A 23262-nucleotide genomic window follows, 5' to 3' on the forward strand; every position below is an offset into this window, starting at 1 on the left:
GGAGAATGAGGCTGTTTAGGGGGAGACGGAAGAGACTGTTACCAGGACTTTCCTGGACCAATTCGGGGTCTGTGTTCACCACAGGCATTGGTTTGGGGGGGGCTGGAGTTAAGATTACTTCTGAGAGACAAGGAGAATGTCTGGGAAGGTTTCTTGGAGAAAGGCTGGTTTGAACAAGGCTTGAAGAACTATTGATGTTATGAGCTTTTTATTTATTTATTTTTTAAAGATTGGCCCTGAGCTAACATCTTGTTGCCAATCTTTGTTTCTTCTTCTTCTTCTTCTCCCCAAAGCCCCCCAGTACGTAGTTGTATATTCTAGTTGTAGGTGCTTCTGGCTCTGCTGTGTGTGACGCTGCCCCAGCATGGCTTGATGAGCGGTGCTAGGTCCGCGCCCAGGATCCCAACCGGAGAAACCCTGGGCCACTGAAGCGGAGCGCGTGGACTTAAACACTTGGCCACGGGGCCGGCCTCTTTAGGAGCTTTGGGGATGGAGAGATTGTGGCAGGAGCAGAAGGACCCTTGCTCCTCTCCACAGCTGGGAAAGCTGGAAAGCTGGGGCCAAATTCCTGAGAGCAGGAAACACTCCTGCACCTGAGGGAGGGCCCCGTGGGTGCTGGGTCGGGTAACCGGGCTGGGATTGAAGAAAGTTGAAAAAGATCAAAATGCGGTGAACCGTGAACATCCACCTGCAGCAGCTGCGGTCTGAGACTCGTCATTTCTACGAATCAACGACAGTTTTCCCTTGGTAACCTGTTCAGGATCTCGATCAGTATCGCCCACATCACAGGAGCTCAACGGACTTGCTGATAGACGTTTCCTAACGAAGTTCAAAGCCCTTTTTCATGCACTGGCTCCCTGCAGAGACTGAGCTCTGACATCCAACAACTCTCACCTTAGACATCGCTTCTGGACTCCCAGGCAGGATCTCATTGCCACGAGGTGACTGCCCCAGAGGGTACCCCAGAGGGATGCTGTCTGCGCTCTGCCGCAGGAGTGTCTCATCTAGACTTGCATCTTGCTCTTCCTGGGCTAGCTGTGGGGAGGTCTGGAGGCATTGAGGAGGTGAGAAAGAACAGGGCAAGCCAGGACTTCTTGAGTTCTTTCTTTCTACTCACAGGGCTGCTGGCCTGAAAAAACTGAGAAGCCCCTGCCCGAGAGGAAAGGAGCCGCTGCTGGCCTTGTCAGAGCAGGCCACGCCCCAGAGCCTGCACCCTCGGGACCCCATCGCTCCCAGGTAAGCAGGGCCCAGGTGAGCAACATACCTAAAGCGCCAGCTAGTCCAGGAGAGAGATGGGAGGAACCGAGCTTCAGGTTTCAGGATGTGGATGGAGTTAAGGACCATAAGACAAGGATCAGGGACAAATCAAAACCAAAGCCAGTGAGGCCAAACAGAGAAAATGGACTCTGTGCTGTGGGCTAGAAGCAGGGACACCAAACAAGGGATAGAGGTTCCCCATTAGAGGATAAGAGGAAGCCTCAGAGATTCCTCAAGCTAAAGGACAAAGCCAGACGCTTTCTCCAAGAGAGAGCTGCCTAGACAACTAGAGCTGCCATTGCCTCGTTCAGTCATCCAAGGGGTATTTATTTCCTGAGTGCAGCCATTCACAAAGTAGCTGGCCCTGAGGAGCTCAGTCTGGAGAGCAGATACGGATGCTAAGATATCTCTGACTTGGCAAGAACTGGAAAACCACTCTGGGTCCCAGGGAACACAAACGGGGGTGGGGTGGAGAGGAAGGAGCCGGAGGAAGGCTGCTTTCTGCGCCGGGGGTGGGGCGAGAGCTCCTGGGAAGTTATTCCTGGGCTGGGGCCGAGATAAGACAGCAACAGAACTGACCACAGGCTCTTGGCTGTTTGTTTGTAGGACTTACTGTGCACCAGGCACTAAGTACTTCATAAGATACGAACTCATTTGATCCTCAGGCCACCCTATGAGTTAGGTATGATATTCTCTTTTTCTAAGTAAGGAAACTGAGGCACAGAGTCTTCTTAGAGCATCTGGGAAAGTGACCAGACAGAGGCATCCAGACCACCGGTGTGCTGAGTCAGACTCGTCTCCTGGTGCAAGGGCTGGATTCGGAAGCCTCTACGGGCCCGGCGCCTGCATCAAGCCTGAGAGAAGAGGCCTCTTTACAGCATTCAAATCTTTGCTATGGTGAATCTAGCGCAGAGATGAGAGACTGGGCTAACCAAGTGTCTCTCAGTGACAGAACAGGAGGTAGGAACTGTCTCTAGAATGCTCTAGGGCTCATAAGAACTTGTTAAGAATTTATCCTCCCCCAGACTCGTTGGCCAAACGTGCTGTGCCGAGCGCTGAACCCTCCTCCAGGGATGGTCAGTTTGCTGTGGCGCTCACACTGGGGCATTTGTTCACAGCCACCCGGGGGATAGCACGCAGTGCTCATGGGCCAGGGATTGTGCAGGCGGGAGTGAAGCCAGGCGCGGACGGAGGCTCGGGAAGAGGCCCACACGGGGATGAGCCTGTGACAGAGGAAGGACGGGGTGCGGCCAGCCAGCACGAGGGTGTGTGAGCAGCAAAGAGTCCAGCAGGTGCCTGGAGCCCGGCTGGCCGCACAGGGACTGCGGGCGCCCCTCTCAGACTCAGCCGCCAGCCTCCAGAGATGCAGACGTCAAGGGAAGCACGGCTGACCCAGGCCAGAGCCTTTGCCTGGTCTCACTTGCTAGTTTATAAAACATAAGAGGAAGGCTTTCCCAAAACAGCTGTGTTTCATGGCAAATAAGATTAGAAAAGTCGAGAATCATCACATAGTAACAACCGCCATTTTTAATGAGCACCTCTCACGCACCTACTACCACCAGGCGCCGTACAAATGGTATCTGGAATCCTCATGACGATTCTGTGAGGCAGCTCTCTCCTTCATTTGGACAGAAGGGGAAACTGAGGCTCAGATTAAGTAAATTGCCCTACATCACACAGAAAGAGGCAGGACCAGGATTTCACACAAAAACCTATCCTCTTATCCATTTGGGCAAACTTCTGGGCAAGTCCACAGTTCTGAGACAGCTGCCCTGATCATGTTGACCGCCAGCGATTTGCTCTGGACGCTGGAAAGAGGGTAGAGCCTCATCCAGGAGGAGCCCAGGCTCTCAGCTAGGCCAGGAATAGCATGTGACACATTCAGAAGTCGGCCTCTGATTCTCGGCTCTGTCTTGGTCCATAAATTCATGTGTACCTTCACAGACTCGTTGCTATAAGCCCAGGCTCCTTTTTGTGCATCTGAGTCTGGTGATCTGACTGCTGGGCCCTGGTGATACAGCCTTGGCCAGAGCAAAGGGAACTCCCCCAGCAGCAAGGGGAGAGGGCACTGGAGCCAGGAAGACCAGACCTGGGTTCATTTTCTGGAGCTGCTGTCCCTTAGCTTTGCAACCTTGGGCAAGTCCCCAACCCCCCTGAGTCTCAGACACCTTTGAGGATAACGCGCGGGTAAGATCTCTAACCCCCTCGGCTCCTCTGAGGCTTGAGTGAGATCAAATACACTAAGTGCCTGGCACACTCCTGCCGTGCTGTGGGGTCCCTCCTTTGCACCTTAGTAGTTGGAGGTGAGCCCTGGATCTCTCAAGGGTGCCTACCCCGGGGCTGATGGAGGACTCAGAAGGTGCAGCTTAGGAGGGAACTTTAGACCTGGCTCCTTAGCACGGATGTATTAAGCACCAGCTCTGTGAAAAACACCACTACCAAGGACAAAAACACAGCTCGTGCCCCTGAGGACTGCAAGGGTCAGGCCACGTTCTTCAAGTCTAGAAGGAGAGAAGGGGCAGGTGGACAAGTGGAGTGGCCAAAGCGAGATGAGCAGGAAAGGGACAGGGAGAGAGCTCTTCGCCGCCAGCATTCCTCCTCCACTCCTGCTCCTCCACTTCCTTCCTCCGCTCCTGCTCCATCCCTGCTCCTCCTCTTCCCTCCTCTGCTCCTGCTCCCTCCCTGCTCCTCCTCTTCCCTCCTCCGCTCCTGCTCCATCCCTGCTCCTCCTCTTCCCTCCCCACTCCTGCTCTGTCTCTGCTCCTCCTCTTCCCTCCCCACTCCTGCTCTGTCTCTGCTCCTCCTCTTCCCTCCCCACTCCTGCTCTGTCTCTGCTCCTCCTCTTCCCTCCCCACTCCTGCTCTGTCTCTGCTCCTCCTCTTCCCTCCCCCACTCCTGCTCCATCCCTGCTCCTTCTCTTCTCCTCTGCTCCTGCTCCATCCCTGCTCCTCCTCTCCCCTCCTCTGCTCCTGCTCCTCCTCTTCCAGTGCACCGTCCACAGCCATCAACAGGACAGTATTTGTTTCATGCAGGTGCAGCTCATTATGCCAGCGATGCTCCTCTCCCGGCCTCCCAACATGCGTGCAAGAGGCTCAGGCCACATTCCGTCATGACGGAGGGCCCCGGCTTTAGAGTAGGACACTTGAGTTTGAACCCGAGGTCTACAATGAGCTGCCTGACCCAGGTGTGTTGCTGAGCCTCTCTAAGCTTCTGACTGCTTCTTGTGTGTGATTGAGCTGGTCACCAATCTTTACCTTGGGGAACCACCACGAGGAGTAAAGGAGAAGGTACCAGAGAAGCTTTCACCTCAGTGTCTGGCCCATAATGAATGTTCAACTCTTGTACATTGTTGTTGACATTATAGTTCATTCTTGAACCAGGTTGCCTGGATTGGAAGCCCCTGGCTCTGCTGCTTGTGAGCTGCGTAACTTTAGGTGAGTAACTTCACCTCTCTGAGCCGCAGTTTCCTCCCTAGAGTTTAATTGTCCGTATTGCTGGCATTCAATGAGGGGGTCTTTTTCATTTTATTTTATTCTCTAAACTTCTACAGAATTGTCATGAGAATTAAATGAAATATATATTTATATTACAATACATTATATTATGTATATTCCTTAGACTATAGCCTGGCATATAGAAAGCACTATATAAATGTATGCTATCATTATTGTTTTAATTCATCCAGATCATTTAATCAAGAAACGTGAATTTAACACCTGCTAAGTTCCAGGCGGTGAAGAAACCAAACTGTGCTTGCCCTCGTGGAGCTTACATCTGAGTGGGAAAACAGATGATAAACAAAATAGGATGCTGGGAAAGCAGGAAAGGGTACAAGGCATGCTGAAGGTGGAAATGGGGGTTTTATGCTTACATAGGAGACCTTTTGAGTAAAGGCCTAAAGGAGGCAGACATGCAAGCTGTGCAGGTGTCAGGGAGAAGTTCACCCCAGGGCAGTCATAAGAGGTCAGAACTGCTAAGGAGACCAGTCCTGCCATCAGCCAGCTGGCTCAGGATGGATGTCCATCGAAGGTGGCCTTGGAAAGGTCGAGTCCTCTGCCAAGAGCCTTGCTTCCTCTGAATAGCCTAGTAAGCCCATTAAAGCATAACATTGGAGAGTTTTTCCAACGCTACGTCAGTTTACATGCGTGCATACCCACAGAGTGCAAAGCCCTAAGGCAAGAACACACTTGGTGTGTCTGAGGAACACAAAGCAGCCTGTCGAAGTGCCAGGCAGCAGCAGGGGTCAGCTCCAGCCAACACGGAAGGGAGCTGGGGAGGCAGTGTGTGCAGCTAATAGGGCTCCAGAGGTCATTGCAATGACCTGGCTTTTCAATGATCACACACAGTAGATAGTATAGGGCCAGGATCCACATTACAGACAGCTAAGGATCAAAGAAATTTAGTGGTCTTCCCCAGGCAATTCGTGGCAGGAGAAGCCTGGAAGCCAGGCACCACAGCCCCCGAAACCCTTCACCTCACTTGATGCTCACAGCAGCACTTTGAGACTTTGCAGAAGAGGACACTGAGACTTAGAGACATTAAGTAATTTGTTCAAAGTCACATAGGGTTGGAATCAGGTCCGTCTGACTTCAGAGGTCCCACTCGGTCCACTGAAGCATGCTCTGGGAAATCTTTCCCAGGTGGGAATAAAGGAAGGATGCTGGAGCCAGTCAGTTACAGTATAAATACTGACCCAGGAGAATGCATAGGCAGCACTTATTCCAGCACCTGGAGCACGGCAGATGCTCCAGGCTAAGTGTCAGTTGTTATTGTCGTTAACTGTCTGAGGAACGTCCATCGCGAAGCTGGTGCTCAGTTTGGGCTCTCTCCCCTGTAGCCTGGGCCAGAGCCCTTCTGCCCAGCATACCCCATGCCTTGTGCTGTGTTTGTTCAGCTTTGTCACCAGGACAACCATCCCTCTCTCTAGCCCAACACATATACCCATGGAGGATGAATTTAGGGTCAAAGATGTATCTAGGTCGGGAACAGTAAGAAACGACAGAGAGAGAAAAAGAATAGGTCAGAGAGACAGAGAGAAAAGAAAGGGACACAGAGCATGAGGGGAGATCAGAAATAGAGTGACGTCAAGGTGCTGGTGGTCAGAAGCTGTACGTCCACCTTCTTGATCGTTATGTGGGAAAACAGGGGCTGGATGGAGACCTTAGAGACCCAGTTTGGAACCCTTTTCTGCACTAACTCAGTTTGAGACTCAGAGTAAATTCTTAGCCTTCTCCAGGCCTCAATTTCCCCATCTATTTATGTTCTTGAAGGCCCCTTTCATCTCTGATAGTCACTATTTACGATTCCTTGACTGACCCTCCCTGAATCAGAAGACACTTCCACTAATCGGGAAAGAAGAGAGTTTATTCAGAAAAGTCGGTCGGTACAATATGCACTGCAGGATATCTCTTGGCTCCCATCACAGCCATGGGATCAACAACCTCACAGGAAATGAGGGGAAGCCAACTTTTCCCTCCAGGTGGCCCGGACGCAGGACCTTTCAACAGACGTGTTTTATTGCAAATATGACAGTAGGCGATTTGGCTACTTTCAGCGAGGCAGCTGCAGGGTGACAGCTGCTCACACCTAGCTTTTCCCCTCCAATAGCTCATCCCAGAAAAGAGAATTCCAAATCAGCAGAGAGGTTTCCTCAAAAAGGCCCTTATTTGCATAAAATTGGGGCCTCCCGCACCGCCCTCCCCTTCCCATTGGGCTAGCTCCCCAGGAAGCCTCGCAGGGGCTGTTCCTCCCTGGCTGATTAGGTTCCTTGTCATCAGATGGAGGAACTTCCTTGACGGTTCTTGCCAAGCCAGGCTAGAAAGACGTCAAGCTCTCCCAGAGACTTAAGGGTGGCAGATCAGGCCTCCAGCTGAAACCAGGAAATCGTCATAAGAGCCTGCCTTCCTAGCTGGGCCAGGGCTTTCGGCTCACTTTCCCCACGTTCCAGTCCCCAGGAGGTTTTCTTTTTATTCATCAATTACATATGCAGAGCACACGAACCCAAAATTATTTTCATCACAGGCAACCCAAATTATTTTCCACACACAAGCAATTAAATCACGTCAGCAACTTATAAACAAAATAAAAAATTCTTTGACCTTTGCTCTACGTTTTTATTCTTCCTGTTTTTCACAGGAGAAAACAAACAAACAAACAAATCTGCCTTCCTGGCCAGTTCTGCTTATTTCGCTTCAGCACTTCTCTCTCCCAGGAGGTCTCCCTCCCGTGGCAGCGGCAGGGAGAGCGTGCTGTCCCCACTTCCGTATGAAAGCACCGAAGACCCTAAGGAGAAGTGGCCTCCCCAACGTCACACAGTAGAGCCGGAGCGAGAGCCCGAGCGCCCCGACAGATTCCACCTCTTCCTCAGCCGGCTAGATGATGGGAAGACCCAAAGCAACGTCCCCCGGAGCCCGGAGGCGGGGATGGCGTCCTACCTCCACCACTTAGTGGCGGTGCGACTTTAGTCCAGTTCCTTAACCTATTTGTGCCTCGGTTTCCTAACTTATCAAATGCAGATAATGGCTCGTAGCAGGGTTGTGGGAAACAACTGTGCTAACCCCTGTAGTGTGCTTAGAGCCATTCCCCGCTCACAGCGAGAGCAGCGCGGGTCTTAGCCCTGGTTCTCGCGCCGTCCGGGGTCCCTGCAGAGAAGCAGAGCTCCCAGCAGACGCCCTTGCCCTTCAGAGCACTGGCGTCATTTGAGAGTGTGGCGGAAATGCAGAAGCTCAGGCCTCATCCAGACCTAGTGGGTCAGAATCTGCATTTTCACAGGATCTCCAAATGAAGTCGTAAGAGCACGGCCTCTGCCTCCACCACCCCTTGAGCCGTGCCTGTCCCAGCGACCCCTACGCAAGAAGCACCCTTACCCGCCGCCCGCGGCGATGCTGGGGCGGTCGTCGGCCCAGCGGGTCACGGTTCATGCACGACCGCTTACAATTCACTGGGGATCTTCGCTCCCTCTGGGTCACCCCATCTTAAACGGCACGTGCTTCCCCTCAAAACTTAGCTCAGGTTAGGGCATAGGAAAATGGTGGAGGGATGAGGGGAGCCCAGGAAATTAGCAAAAGAGGTAAGACCAGCACCCTCTTCACAGACACAGAGAATCAGGAAGGCTGCCACAAACGTTTGTCGAGGAAAGGGCGGAATTCAGGGTAGAGGAGCCTGAAGGGTGAGCGCTTCCCAGCCAGGCTCCCATCTCACCTCTGTCTCCCCGCCCTCGCCTGACTGTAGTTGTCGTGGATGGTTCTGGTTGCGTTGGTGGCTTCCTGCCTGCAGTGACACGGCCTCTGCTCCTGTGTGAGAAGGTGGGGTCGGCACCCATCAGAGGACATCTCCGCCCACCCCCTCCCCCCCACTCTTCCCACCAGTCTCCCCTCCCCCCCCCCCCCAAAGCCCGATGAGTAATCGGGGGTTGGAGCAGCAGGGGTCTGTGTGCAGGGTCACCCTGTGTTTGAGCAGGGCGTTTACTTTTTCTGGGTTTACAGCTCACCAGATGGGAAAGGGGGTGCACCATCTGTCCTGTTATCACTCCATGAATGCAGCACCCCGTGAGAGAGGCACTCATAAATATTTGTTGGGTTAGTTAGTTAAATAGTTGGTTAAATACATCTTAATGTAAGCGGGACAAGGATCATGACCTCCTCTAACAATTTTAGAATGGGAAGCACAGAAAGGTGAAGTAACTTGCCACAAAGTCACACAGGAAATTATTGGCAGGGATGGGGGTAGAACCCCGGATGTCTCCTGGTCTAAGTTTTTGTTGGCCTGTTTGGATTTGGTTTTATTTCTGATGTTTGTTTTGAATAGATGGCAGTGAATTTATAGGTGACTCTTAGGGATAGGTTATCCCAGGGAGCCACCCAGAGGTTACCAGGTATAAAACCTCAAAGGGCCAGAAACGAAGAAACTAGGGGGATGCTTATGATAAGCCTGCAATCCTTGGCATGCCTCTCCAACAGGCCAGCCCTGGGATCACCTAAGGGATGCTTTGACACACGTGGTCACCCCAGGAGGATTATTTATGAGGAAACCAGATCTGACGAAGTGTCAAAGAGGAAGCTCCGGGGAAAGAGTGACCACTGGAAGAGGTTCTCGACAGTTCTCCCCATGAACGACAGGCAGGGAATTTCCTTAGACTCCAGGAACCACTTCAGAAGGCTGACCAGGGCCAGCATGCCCTGGCTTTCCCCGGGGCAGCCAGGGAACAGATGCCCAGAGTCCTTATGTGGTGACACACACATTGCTGCAGAGTCTTCCACATGGAGAGAAAAGAGTTGGCAATGCTGCTGATTTTTCTCAAGATTTGGGGGTTCAGCCCCTGATGGTCCTTGAACACCCTGTCCATGTAAAACGCCAGGAGGTTCTTGGTCACGCAGCACACGTCTAGGGGCTACAGACACAAATTAGAGAAGGCCCTGGAGAGCCTTGTCCCTTACCATCTTAGACCAGAGCAGGCTATGTGAGTGGGGGCAGCAAGGAGTGAGAAAACTGAAAGTCCTTTTTTAAAATTCATATTGGTCTCAGAGTGTCCATCTCCTCTTACTGCATCAAAGCTACTTAAGACAAAGGCACTGAGGGGAGATTGCAGTGCACTCCCTTTTGATATGGCCAGGAGATAGATTAACAAGGGGTTGAGCCCAGTCATAGACTAGAATTCTCTCTAGAGCATCCCCAATACGTCATCACTAACTTCTGCTCAAACCCTTCCAAGAATCAAGCATCTCCCTCTTGAGAGGACCAGTGTCTGAGCAGCTTTCTTGAAAAGGACTTTCTAACATTGTGCTAAAGTCTGCCTCCCTGTGACGTCTCCCATCCATCAGCACGTCTCCCTGCCATCCATTCTATGGCTATTGCATGCCAGGCGTGTGCTGGGCACCTATCCCTTCCATTGTGATGACGCTGTGTTTATCCTGGCCCCCCTGCTCTGCTCTCCTCCTGGCTGTCATGTTTAAACTGCAGAGATCATTTGGATGGAGCTGAGATTTGCAAGGACGGAAACGGACAGCTGCAGAAATGTGTGCATCTGGGCAGGTCTGTAGCCGGCAGAGTGCAGATCTCTCTAAGGCGAGCTCCTGAGTTCCCAGCTCAGAGCAGCTGGCAGGCTGCGTGTCCTTCTGGCAGTTTGCACCTCACCCTGAGAGCCAGTGAGTTACTCCTCAGGAGATTTCTAGTTCTCTGTGAGAAGGGAGAGTCCACGGCAGGACGTGCACCCGTCTTCACCAGCATTAAAGCAGCAAGCCTCCTCGGCCCCGCAGGCAGCTTCTCCTAGATGGCAAACTCTTCTTGCAACACAAAACCCGTCTTTGCCTCCACTCCTGCTGGTTCCCTTAACCAAAGGGGCAAAAAGTTGCGTACTGTCTTATAAGGGAGGAAGGAAGCGCGATGGAGGCCGGCCTCCTCATCAACCCTTCCCTTGTGCCGCATCAGCTACCTCTAGACCTTGAGAGGAGAAAGAAATCTGGAGACACAGGCATGAGACTTGGGGGTCTACTCCTGCCTCAATGACTAACTCATCCTTCTCCCTCCTAAGGCTATTGATTTGCTCATTTGAAAAAGATAGTTTTGGAATAGACAGCCTCTCGGGCCCCTTCCAGCTGGATGTCCTATGGCTCTCATAGATAGTTGGCTGGAATAGTATTTATTGTTTTTTGGGGGTTTTGGGTTTTTTTTGAGGAAGATTAGTCCTGAGCTAACATCTGCTGCCAATCCTCCTCTTTTTGCTGAGGAAGACTGGCCCTGAGCTAACATCCATGCCCATCTTCCTCTACTTTATATGTGGGATGCCCACCACAGCGTGGCTTGCCAAGCGGTGCCATGTCCGCACCCGGGATCCAAACCAGCGAACCTGGGCCGCTGAAGCGGAATGTGCACACTTAACCACTGCGCCATTGGGCCAGCCCCTGGAAGAGTATTTAATAAGTGATTACATCTGTTTACCACAAATAAATCAGGCACAATACTGCCTACAAGTATGAATTAGTGCAGAGAAGCCCAAGGAAAAAGTACCTCATTGCAGGTACACCTTACACTTTGTCTCATAAATACCTGAAAAAGCTGGATCTTTCTGGAATGTTTACCAGGACTGGAGGAGCTCACATGTAAAGGCACTTCTCAGTGGCCCCATCTGTGAAGTGAACTATCACCTCGTGTGTAAGTCAACTGCTCCGGAACGCGGTCACTCTTACTGCCTCTCGTCTGGACAATTGGACTGGTCACTAGCTTTCCTGCCTCAGGTTGTCCACTATAAAGAGCGTCACCAGACTGTTTTCCTACAAGATTTTGTGTCAAAAAGGCTTTAGCTCAAAAATCCACAGTGACTCCCTATCACCTGTGTTACAAGGCTGAGATTCAGCCTGGCTTTCAAGCTTCCTGGTAAAATGCCTCCAGCGTCTTTCCACCTCGGCCTCTCCCACTCACCTTCGTGTCCCTCACGCCACCAGCCTGGTTGCCTCGCTGTGCCCCGACACACATTCCTGGGCCTCACACACATTCTCGCATGTTCCCCACACCCCTCCCTTCCCTTTATCCACTCACCCGCAGCCTCTCAGCTTGTAAGTCACTGCTCATTTTCTCAGCCTCCCCATGAAACCTTCCAGAACCACCCTGAGCCACAGACATCCTGCTGCATTTGAGCGTGTGGCTCCCCCAATCACTCTCCAGGGATGTGGCATTTCTTGAACCCCCCCCCCCCAGAGGTTTCGAAGTCCCTGAGACACGAGTGTGCCCTACCACATCAGTGAACAAATGAGAAGCCTGGGGCATGTAGATGACGCCGAAGATGAGGGAAGAGAAGAAGACAGGGGAGAGATTTCTTGCCCAGCCAAGGGCCACTGCACTGTAAAATAATACAGGAAAGAGCAGGCAGGCCAATACCTTAATGCGGTGCAGGGTCTCCACTGCGGACAGGATGGTGACATTTTGGAAGGCGTCCTTAGCTTGCTATGGAGGGAAACATAGCGACAGACACGGCAATGAGTACTCCACGTCCCCCTGAGACACAAAGACAATGAGAAGAAATTTGCTCTCCAGGTTGAAGTGTAGGATGAGGCACGCCCCCTGCCCACACCTTCATCCCACTCCTGTTCTCACGATGGCTCTTCTGATTGCTCAGAAGCTCTCTCCAGCGCGGTGCATGTCCGTGGAAATCAGACACTTTCTGAGGCCTCGGGTGTGCACGGAGCACTGCAGGAGCATGGCACCCAGGAGCCAGAGGGGCACACGCTGTGCCTTCATGTCCTGCAGGGAGGGTTGGGAGGCAGCTGTCAGCCAAGAGCGGAGAGCAGTGAGAGACCCCTGACTGAGCTCCCCTTGGTACCTGGAAGAGCAGGCAGACGGCCACCGAGAGAACAGACTCGGCGCCTCGGCCTGCGGAGGCCAGGGCATGCATCTCCTCCTCCGCTTCTTGAATCAACTGAAGGCAGGGACTCCCCCTCCTCGCTACGCCCCCCCTAGCTGTGCTCTCTCAAGTCCCAGGGAGTATATCTGGGTGTATATCTCTCTACTATGACTCAACACAGCTCACTTTGTCAACAGGGGTTGAGAAGCATTGTTTTTTAATAAATTAAATAGGAAAAATGGAGTTGGTAACATGTCCTAGGAACTAGGCAACGAATCTGAAATATAAAAGCACATTTGGTTTTTTATGTTTGCCCCCAAAATAGGCGACACTCTTTTATTATAATCCCCTTATGTGTATTTGCTTAAAATCATTTGTTTGAAGCCAACTCTGAAGATGTCACCTTCTGCGGAAGACGGGAAAGGGAGGCGCAAGGCATCTCCAATGACTAATCAGCCAGAGTCAGGAGAGACCGCTGCAGAGGGCAAGCCGGCCGCTTGCTCTGTCAAGCACTGAGCCAGGGGCCCTGAGAGACAGCTGGCCAGCCAGTCCCTAGGCAGGGCCAGACCCAGAAGGGCTTGCTGCCTCTTCCGATTCTCTCATCTTTCCTGCCTCTGTGTTTCTCTCTGCCTCTCTCATTTAACCATGTAAATAGGGGCATGTAACACACACTGAGAAAAGTGCACAAAATGTAACCGTGCAGCTTGTCGAGTCCTCTTGCTCTGACTTTTCTCAGCACTAGCATAGGTTGCAGACACAGAGCTTACCCTGAAAGATAAATCTTGCGACAGTGCCTGTGAAGAGACCACCCTCTGCCCAGCATCCTCCACGGTACCCCCCGAACGCTCTCACCTCCAGCCGTGTGCGTGCTGGGTAAGAGCAGCGCGCGGCAGTGGAGGAGAGGGAGGCACCAAACACAGGAAGCCAGCTGACCACCCAGCTCCTAAGTATGGCTATAACTGCTATAGTTATAAGGCACGTACGTGGGAGAGCGAACCACACTGTCCCCACTCCCACCACCATGCCCCGGGTCTCCTGGGAGTCCCAGGCTCTTCTCCAGACATCCAAGAAACAGCAAATCCTGTTTAGAAGACGTTTTGCCTCATCTCTCCTTAACTCGGCATCATTCCAGTGAGTGGACAGGTACGTACTGAGACCTCACCATGGAGCAGCCATTATGCTAAAGAGCTCAATTTCTCTTTTTCCACTCTCTCTTTCTGGCAAAACGAGGGAATAGACCCCATTGGCAGGGAAGTCTGTAGACTCCTCCAAAGTTCTATCCCCGTTAAAGGCAACTGGGATGCTTCTAGAAAGCCAAGTGACTAGGAAGAGTCACTTTTCCTAGTCTTCGAGCAAGATAATTCTCGGAAGCAGTGGGACGCTGCCTGCTTGTCCCGTGCCTGGGGCCTCAGACATTTTGTGCAGGAGGATGCCTCCCTTAGTTTGGTGAGGCGATTCCAGACATTTTGGCCGATTCTGATACAGTGGCAGCTAACATTCATCATACACACCACGTGCATATGTTAGGCACCGTGTCAAGCATTTTCCATAATTATCTCAGGTTCTATTTCTACCCCCATTTTAGCAAAAAGAGAGCTGATACTTAGAGAAGTGAAGGCACCTGCCCAAGGTACGTGGCCACCTAGTGGCAGAGCCAGGATTTGCAGGCAGGCAGCCTGGCCCTGGAGCCCGCCCTCCTGCCTGTTTCACTTACAGCGCTGCTGCCTCTGGGATCTCAGCTGGAGATCCCAGCAGATCCCCTTACACCAGACAGACAGGAACGCATTTCTGATCAGGTCCCACCGTACCAGTGGTTCTCCCTACATTTAAAAAAATATTTGACACTGCAAATGATTAAAGAAAGATGTAATGTGCCCAGCACGATTTCTACAAGAGAAGGGTGATAGCAAATGTTAGATCCATTCCTCTTCACTTCCCTCCTTCCTTCCTTCCTTCCTCTCTCCATCTCTTCTTACTGAGAATAAGGTACTAGAAAGTTTATCCTCTTTATGGAATACCCTATCCATTCTACAAAATATCCAACGCCTGGGACATCGCAGGCCATACACAACGACAACAGGTCACCTCTACAGCTGTGTAGGGTGAGGGCTAGAACAGGGAAGCCTCTGAAGAAGTCTGGAAGGAGCCTCGCCTCTCACCGGGCGCGCCCAGCGGCTCCTGTGTCTTCTCTCTCCGAGCTCCTTGCCACTTAGAAAGGGCTGGTCACTTTTAAGCAGGTGGATAAGAGGAAATGCTGTCAAGGTTTACTGGGTGGGTCCCCCTTGAGAGGTTATTTTTCCCCTCGTTTCCTTAGCTCCTCATTCCTTCATTGTTTTCCTTTCTTTCTTCTTTGAGATATAGCTGACTAATCATTGTTAAGAAATACCAGTTTCTTCTGGGTCTTGAGCTGCAGCTTCTAAAACAAACTCCCCAGTCCATGCAAATAAGAATTTCTTACAATTCTGTGTCTGCACAGAAAAATCTAAGTTAGGTCACTTTCCTGAGAGCTGAAGGCAAACTCAGGACGGCACTCCCCTGACAGCCTCACCTTGCCAGCAGCCAGCCCGAGATTCCCCAGGCGCCCCTGGCTCCAACCCACCCCATCACCTGAGGCCACATACAGCTTTCAAGCCCCCACCATGTGCCAGATGCTAGCTGCATGCGTTACCTGCACTATTTTGTCTGACGTCATGGGGAACATTTCTTTGTCTCAGGAAGGTGAGGATTTCTTTGGCCATCATCTTTCTCCTCTTCACTGTGTCCCTTGGAAGGCCCTTTCGTTTTTGATTAATGCAGAGAGAGAAGATGAGGCTGGGAGGAAGAGGGGCTTGAGAGCGGCCAGTGGCAGAGCTGGGAACAGAGCCTGGCACCCTTGCTCTTATGCCGGGAGAATCTCTATCTAAATTACTTTTTTTACACAGTCTCTACATCATGAATTCTTCAAGGATCAGGGTTTGAGGTGATGGTGATGGAAAGATAGGGTGTAGAATGTTTCCTCCCCAAACACAAACTCCCCAAGTAAACAGAGCTTGTTTTTAACAAACGAAGCCACTCTGGGAAGGGGGTAATTACAAGAGACCCCATAAGCCACTGGGACGGCAGGCCGGTAGGACGGGCTGGAGCAGCCCCTGTCCTGCAGCCAGGCTGGGGAGACAGAGGGTGGGTAGGGCCCCGGGAAAGAAGGAGGAGGACGGGGAGGGCTGGGGGCTTTTTATGGGCGTAGGTGCAGAGGAGGAGCCCCAGGCGCTGGAAGGCTGTGGTCCAACATCTTCGCCAGAATGAATAGTACTCATTGAGAGGAGCAGTAGATTGTAGTAGTGGTTACAATGTGGCTCCGGATTTCAACTCAGGCTCTCCCTCTCTGTGAGACACTCAACAAGCTACTTAAGACCTTTCAGAAGCCCCATGAGATAGGTAAAAGAAAGTGAGGATTCGAATGAGTTAATGGGCTTAAGTACTCAATAAATATTATCTATTCTGATGCTGTGTGCCAGGCACCTGGAAAAGAAGACATCTTTGTTAGGAGTTCATAGGTGTCTCCCCCTCCTTCTGGGGAAAGGAGAAAGAGTTACTCTTGAGTCCAGAGATCTCTCCCACCGCCCCCCTGTGCTTCCTGGGGAGGGGGTGAGGCAGGGGAGGTGGGTGCTGTTTTCCCAGCACCGCCTGAGCTGCCTGGCTCATAGGTCACAGATGGTGGCCCAGCCCCACATGTGAGATGATTGCAAAACTGTCCCTGCTGACTCTCACCTGGCATCCATCCCCTGGTGCTCAGACTGTATGTTCTGATCCAGTTTTCATCTCCAGGCAAAGATGTCATGTCAGGAAACTTGCAGAGCAAGGAAAATACGTGACGTGTTTATAGCTCCTCTCCAGCATGCAGTGTATCGTGGTGGCCGGGCCTATAGCTCTGGAGTCGGCCCAGCCGAAGCCGCCTGCCTCTGCTCTTGTGGCTGTCAGACTGAAAGCAGCCAGTTCATCTCTGTGCCTCTGTTTATTCATCTGTAAAATGGTGCTAATCATGCCTACTGAATATTCACCATGAAGGCGTGGCGTATTGATTAAATGATTAAACGTAAGACCTCAGCACTGTGCCTGGCACATAACGAGAGATTAGAAAATCACAACCTTTGTAATTAATTTTACAGCCCCGTTTTGAGCCCTAAATTGAGAGGAAGGAGGGACAAGAAGAAATGATTTCCTCCATCCTAAGCCTTGCTGCTAACATTTAATATAAAAAATAATGATACAGATTGAGATGGAATGGCATCCCTCCCAGGATTGCAGTCAAACTACGGATTTGACCTACAGATGTAGGGTTATGTCAAGCAATCGGTCTTCTAGAGCCAGTTGACCCCCCCATTGGGATACTAGAGCTCAATTTTCCCTGTAAGTGGGGAAGCAGAAAGAATGTGACGGAAGACCAGAGAGCCGGAATGGAGAATGCTCTGAGTCTGACGTGCTGGACACAGCTGTCTCGCACTTTCCAATCCCCTAGCCCCACCCACTATCCACACCGACTTCACGAACCGTTCGTGGTCGTGCCAAGCAATTTTCTCTCCATAAAAGAGTGGAGCCTGCCCCCTCCTAAGTGCTAAGTCCTGGAGCTCAGACTAAAAGTGAGCTAGGCATTGCACAACTCCAGAGGGCGCCACGCCCACGGCCTCCCATGGGAATGTGGCTCCATGGAGTTGAGGAAAATGTGGCCCTACTGAGTGATCTGGATGAAATGGATTAGTCTATACAAATAATTTCGGTTAGATTTGAGGAAGAACCTAGCATTGTGAGGACTATGTCGCAAGAAAGCACGATAGAGAAAGGATCTGTGAAAGAAAGAAATACTGAGACTGATGGATTATTTCATTTGGAAAGTAAGCAGAGACTTAAAAACAGAAAAAATATGAATATTTCAATGTCTTGGTAAATATGTCTGTATTGCAATGATACATTTGGAATTTCTATATAAGTTTGAAAATAAAGCAAAAAAAGATAAATTTCCCAGTTCTGGGGGGGCTTTAAACCTTAAAAATTTCTCCTCTGTCTGAGATTTAGAAATGAGAGTCATAAAAGAGATCAGCGGTCACTGAGTCCAACCATCCCGCTATAGCGATGGACAGACGGAGACGTGAACCAGCCCTCCCATCATCCACAAGGAAGGGGCACCCTGTTCTCAAACTGCCATCTTCTGGCTTCTGGCTCAGTGCCCCTTCTAGCCCATGCTGCCTTCCCATCCCAGGATCAGGTGGGATGGAACAGAACGCAAAGCTGTGGGGAACCTCAAGCCTGTTTAGCGGGGAAGGTGCAGCAACTCTCCTAAGACAAGTTTGGCTTGCCTTCACCCAGGAAGTCCGTGGCCTGAGGAAACCCAATCTGGCCGCTCCCATGCTGATGGGGAGGGAAGGACAAACCTTGTCCACATCTCCGACCTCATCCCTCTTGATGAACCACACCTTACTGCCCGCTCTTACCTGGAAAGCTCTCCACTGGCTTTTCTGCCTTGCAAACACCTACCCAACTTTCTAGATTCAGCTCCAGTGTGCCTTCCTTTGCGAAGTCTCGCTCTCTTCCTTTCCCTCCCCCCCCCCCACCTCCCCCTGGTGGAGTTGACTCCTGTTTCTTTCATATTCCCACTGGATGGATACAAGATGCCCAGTTAACTCTGAATTTCAGATAAACACATTTCCGTGCTTATTCATCTGAAATTCAAAGTTACCTAGGCGTCCTGTCTATTTCTTTGCTAAATCTGGTAGCCCTATGCTGGACCCTCTACAGACTTCAACCCCAGCCAGGGCCAGGACCAGGACCAGCTCACATGGGGCCAGTAGCTCATGGGTTGCTCTTTAAGAAAAGGAATTTAAAAATGGAAGTACAAAATCAGAGACAAAGTGAATAGCTATTTAGAATGAGAAGTCAATCACCACAAATTACAAATTTTGAAAAGTTGACAAATACCACAAACACCGCAAAATCCAGAAAGATAATTCAACACTTTTATAAACTACCTGACACCTCTTTGTTTGCTGCTTCTATGACAATGATTTTTTAACTGCTATTTTCTATAAAGAGAATAAAAAGATAAATCAGCCTTTCCTCTGGTATGGTTCTTCAAAATGGGGTTTTGGTGTTGCTAGTTGGAATGCATAAAATATGCTACAGGTTTGTGCCCTACAAACACAGAAATTCTGACAAATCCTGCTTCCTGAGATTCCCATCAGAAAAAAAAGTATATGATTTATTTCTAATTTATACATTGCATTATTGAGTAAATTTTTCTATTTTGACTAGATTTTAATGAAAGCCAAATTTTTGACTTACAATTTTACATGTCTGATGACAGGAAGAATTTTCAACACACTTCTTCTGGCTCCACACATCTCAAACCTTGCTTGTCTTCCACCGTCCGCACACTTCCAGGAATGAAAGTCAGCACAGTGGCAGAAGGAGTATTTCTGGATGCCCTTCTTACACCAGGATGGATAGCAGGATCTTAACCACACACAGATGCGAGTACAAACTGCGAAAACACGTGTCTCTAAGGGCCAGGGGGGTCCCCAAGTCGACTGCTGCTTAGCCAGATCCCTCAGATGCCGTGGCCTCCCTAATGTCGCCTGACACGAGGAGAAGTGTGACCCAGGGGAAGTCGGAGTGGAAAAGGACACTGGTCTGAACTGATTAAGGCTAACACCCCTTACTCTTGTGAATTTTGCAAGAACACGTGACGTGGGAACACATTGCTAGGGCCCCTCCAGGGCCATGAAAGGAGCTCACGCAAGTGAGGTGCCCAAAGCTTAAACTTCCTTAGCTAAACAGTAAATTTCCACTGACCACAGACCCGAGGATAATATATTGCATTTATTTGTATTTTCTAATTTAATTTTCATTTTTAATCAAAGATTTCCACGTACACAATTTTAGAAGGTATACACATGATGAGAAGCTGTAGTCAACTGCCCCGTCCTGCCTACCCCTCTATTGCTATGCCCCACGGGCAACAGCTTTCAACGTCCAGCTTCCTGTTCTGCTGTTTGGCTCCATAATTCTAAAGAACACACATTTATTGCTGTTTCTTAACTCTTCATTTTACAAATGATTTATCAGCTCCCTACGATGGTAGATAAAGATTTAATTCTTTTATAACACCCCATACAAACATGCTCACTTCCCTCTCCCATCCTGCCAATATAAATGTATCATAATAGTGCCTCTTTTGAAGCAACATGTCACACAAGTCCACCCAACGTGGCATGAGCCATCAGGAGAAAGTGAAGTCCTGCTCTCCTACGGCCCTGTGTGTCAGCTCGCTCCAGGGAGAACCGGAAGAATGGTATCAAGTCCAGATGTCTCACGTGCCTTTCATTCCACTATCTTACATTTCTCATGGTCACAAACTCAAAATTCCTAGACTGAAGGAGCTAGACAGTAACAGCTAACAAGTATGAAGCGCGTTTATCAGCCCAGGCACCCCAATGCACAATATGGATTACCCCTTTCAGTCTTCACACCTGCCCCGTGAGGTGGATGCTGTTTTTGTGTCTATTGTTTTTGATGAGGAAGCTGAGACTTAGAGCTGCCCGGTGCCTTGCTTGCCCAAGGGCACCCAGGGAGTGAGAGGCCGAGCTGGATGCAATCTGGGCAGCACGTCCCCAGCTCCTCCATTCTTACCGCTTCACTTTAGCAGGTGTGAGGAGCGTCTGGGCCAGCCTTCTCATTTACAGGTGAGGAAACGGCTGAGACTCAGAGAGAAGCGCCTTGCCCAAAGCTACACAGCTGAATAGTGGTGAAGCGGGAGAAGAACCCACACCCCTGAACCCAAATCCAGTGCTCTTTTCATTCACACGCTCTTTGTCACCTCTTCTGACGTCAAACCTTCTTTCCACAGAAATGAAACATCTCTTCCGTCCAAGCAAAGGAAAAGCAGGCAGCAAAAGTTATGGAGTATGGCCTGAGAGCGCTCTTCCAAGCCGGCAAATCCAGGCACGTCCACAGAAACTGCAGTTCTGAGGAAATCAGACATGGTTTTTCCCTTATTGGTAGAATGAACGCTGTCAGTTGAAAAGAGCTGCTCCGGCACGGGGAGCCAGGGAGTTCCAGGGGAGAGCTGGGAGGGGGAGGGGTTTGGGCTGGAGGCTGCTGGCTTACTGCATAGTTAGACTGAGTGGGCAGCAGAGTGAGGCTGGTGGGTCTGAAATACCTGAGGTGTGAGAGCAGGCCCGGCCCAAGGACCCCACCTTGCATCCACAGTGATTCCTGGAGGAGACCCCAAGGAGCATCACTCTCCCCTGGTGGCACCCCAGCTCTTAAGATCCTGTCCATCCCAAAAGCCAGGGGCTTCACTTGGACTTCCTTTCCTAGAAGGCTTTTCTCCCCTGGATTGACGAAACCACCACCATATTCCAGGTACAAACTCCCTCAGTGTGGCATGCTGAGTGGGAGCCAGCTGTCGCATCCCTTAGAAGTGAGCTAGGATTTTCAGCCTAGGGCTCAAGCTTACAGCAAGATGCAGGTCCTCCAGGAATGCCTCTCTCGCCGCCTCACTGATCCTCTTCTGTTCCATATTCCCCCAGCACCTGTGAACTTATTTTTGCTCTGTTTGTTTTCACTTCAGGTTGTTTGAGCCATTGGAAATCGCTCTCCCATCAAACTTGAAGCCTGAGGGGAACTGAGACCACTCCCCCGTTAAAGAGTGCATTCCAGCTAGTGACCAGATGGCTCCGTTGTTCAATCAAACTTTTACCTTGAGAATCTATGATCAAGTTCTTGCTTGGGTAGAAACTCCATGGTGGCAGGGATCTTGTCTTTCTTGTCGTTACTTTACCTCCAAAGTGTAGCACATAGTAGGCTCTCCATAAATGTTCATTGAGAGAATGAAGGAAGGAAAGATGGAAGGACGGGGGGGCGGCACCTCCCTGTCCAAAGGCAATTGCACAGTTCTATGGTATTGCCCTTCAGCCACCTGTATGGGATTTTGACAAGTTCAACATGAACAGCTTGCCTGCTAAGCTGGGTGCCTGGTGGGGAGGGCCCCTGGATTCCTACCATAAACACGCGATTCCTCTGTGCCCCTTCGTTGAAGCCTCCTAGAGAAAAATCAGAAAGGTCGGGCCCAAAGGGTTTACATGCTTCCCTCCCAGTGTCCAAAACAACCACCCCCAGGAAGGGCTGGAGGCAGGAAACCCTGGCTGTTGAAGAGTTGAATTACACGGGCCTTTTTCTTCAGTGTGTGAACCTATGTTGAGGACTAAATAAAATGTGGCACTAGAAGAAAAAATTATGAACATGACACATTTTATAGATTTGAAGAATTATCAAACAGGAAGAGAGAGAAAACTTAATTTGGCCAGCTGAGTCAAAGTAAAATGAATCGTTTGCCTAATGCCCTTGCAGCACAATAACACAGAAGCGTGTGTTAAGTGCCAGAGTAACTTGCCACCCCTAAAGCTTTTCTTGTAGCATGGTCAGTGTTTAAACACAGGAAAAGTCAATCAGGCACAGATTGTAGATGGAAGATGTCTGATTCATTTCTTTGAGAAATTGATGAAATATATGTAATGACCCCCAAAAATATGTAATGACACGACACACAAACTCTCCCTCTGATGTCCATCTATGGACCTCAGAACTCTAAATTAAAAACTTTAAAAGACTTGAATTTAGGTCTAATTTTGACACTTGCAGGCTGTGTAACTTTGGACACGTCAACGTTTCTGTGCCTCAGTTTGCTCATCTGGAGAAATGGGGGTAATAATTTCTGCCCTGCCCTCCCACATTACACGGAAGGGATGATTAGCACACAGGGAGGGACACTTACCTAGAAAGGAAGAGTTCCCTTTTCTCTGCCTATTTACCTAAGCGTGGGTTACAACATGCTCAGTGACGGAAGTGACGGAAAAAGGGAGATGACCTACACTAGAAGGGAGCTGCCTACCCGGTCTTCAGTGGGGTTTGCTCACGCTAGTCCTGCCTGTAGAAGGGTTTTCACGTGGCTCGGGGCTTGAATCATTTCTCCCGTGGGAAGAAGCAGGGGTGACTCACGTCTGGCTCCTGTAGACCGACAGCGCCTGCTGTGGTCGGCACATCTAAATGATGCGAAGTAATGGAACGAGCACTAGAGTTAGGTTGACCAACAACCCCAGGTTGCCTGGAAAGGAGGGGTTTCCTGGGACCCAGCACTTTCAGTCCTAAAGATGGAGAAGTCCCGGGCAAACAGAGACAAGCTGGTCACCACAAGTTGGACCGAGAAAAAAGAGCTGGCTTTGAGTTCTGGCTCTGTCACTTATTAGCTGTGTGACCTTGGGCAAGTCCCATAAGGCTATCTTCTATTAGCATTAGTTTTCTCATCAATAATATGGGGCCAATGAGGGTGAGACAATGTAATATATAGGATAGCTCCTAGCTGAAGGAGGAAACTCAATAAATTTTTCTTTTTTGAGGAAGATTAGCCCTGAGCTAACATCTGCCTCCAATCCTCCTCTTTTTGCTGGGGAAGACTGGCCCTGAGCTAACATCTGTGCCCGTCTTCCTCTACTTTATATGTGGGACACCTGCCACAGTGTGGCTTGATAAGCAGTGCATAGGTCCACGCCCGGGATCCAAACCCACAAACTCTGGGCCACTGAAGCGGAATATATGAACTTAACCGCTGCACCACTGGGTCGGCCCCACAATAAATGTTT

General features: G+C 50.4%; 1 protein-coding gene across 1 annotated transcript; it reads right to left on the reverse strand.

Moving 5' to 3' along the window:
- Positions 1-7030: 7030 nt before the first annotated feature.
- On the reverse strand, positions 7031-12957 carry IL19 (interleukin 19). The gene is given in 5 exon segments (XM_014828910.3): positions 7031-7126; positions 8478-8549; positions 9494-9646; positions 12130-12195; positions 12346-12957. Coding segments are annotated over 5 exon segments (681 nt in total). The 5' UTR covers positions 12640-12957.
- Between the last annotated feature and the right edge of the window lie 10305 nt (positions 12958-23262).

This window comes from Equus asinus, chromosome 25 (genome assembly GCF_041296235.1).
Source record: "Equus asinus isolate D_3611 breed Donkey chromosome 25, EquAss-T2T_v2, whole genome shotgun sequence".
Taxonomy (NCBI): domain Eukaryota; kingdom Metazoa; phylum Chordata; class Mammalia; order Perissodactyla; family Equidae; genus Equus; species Equus asinus.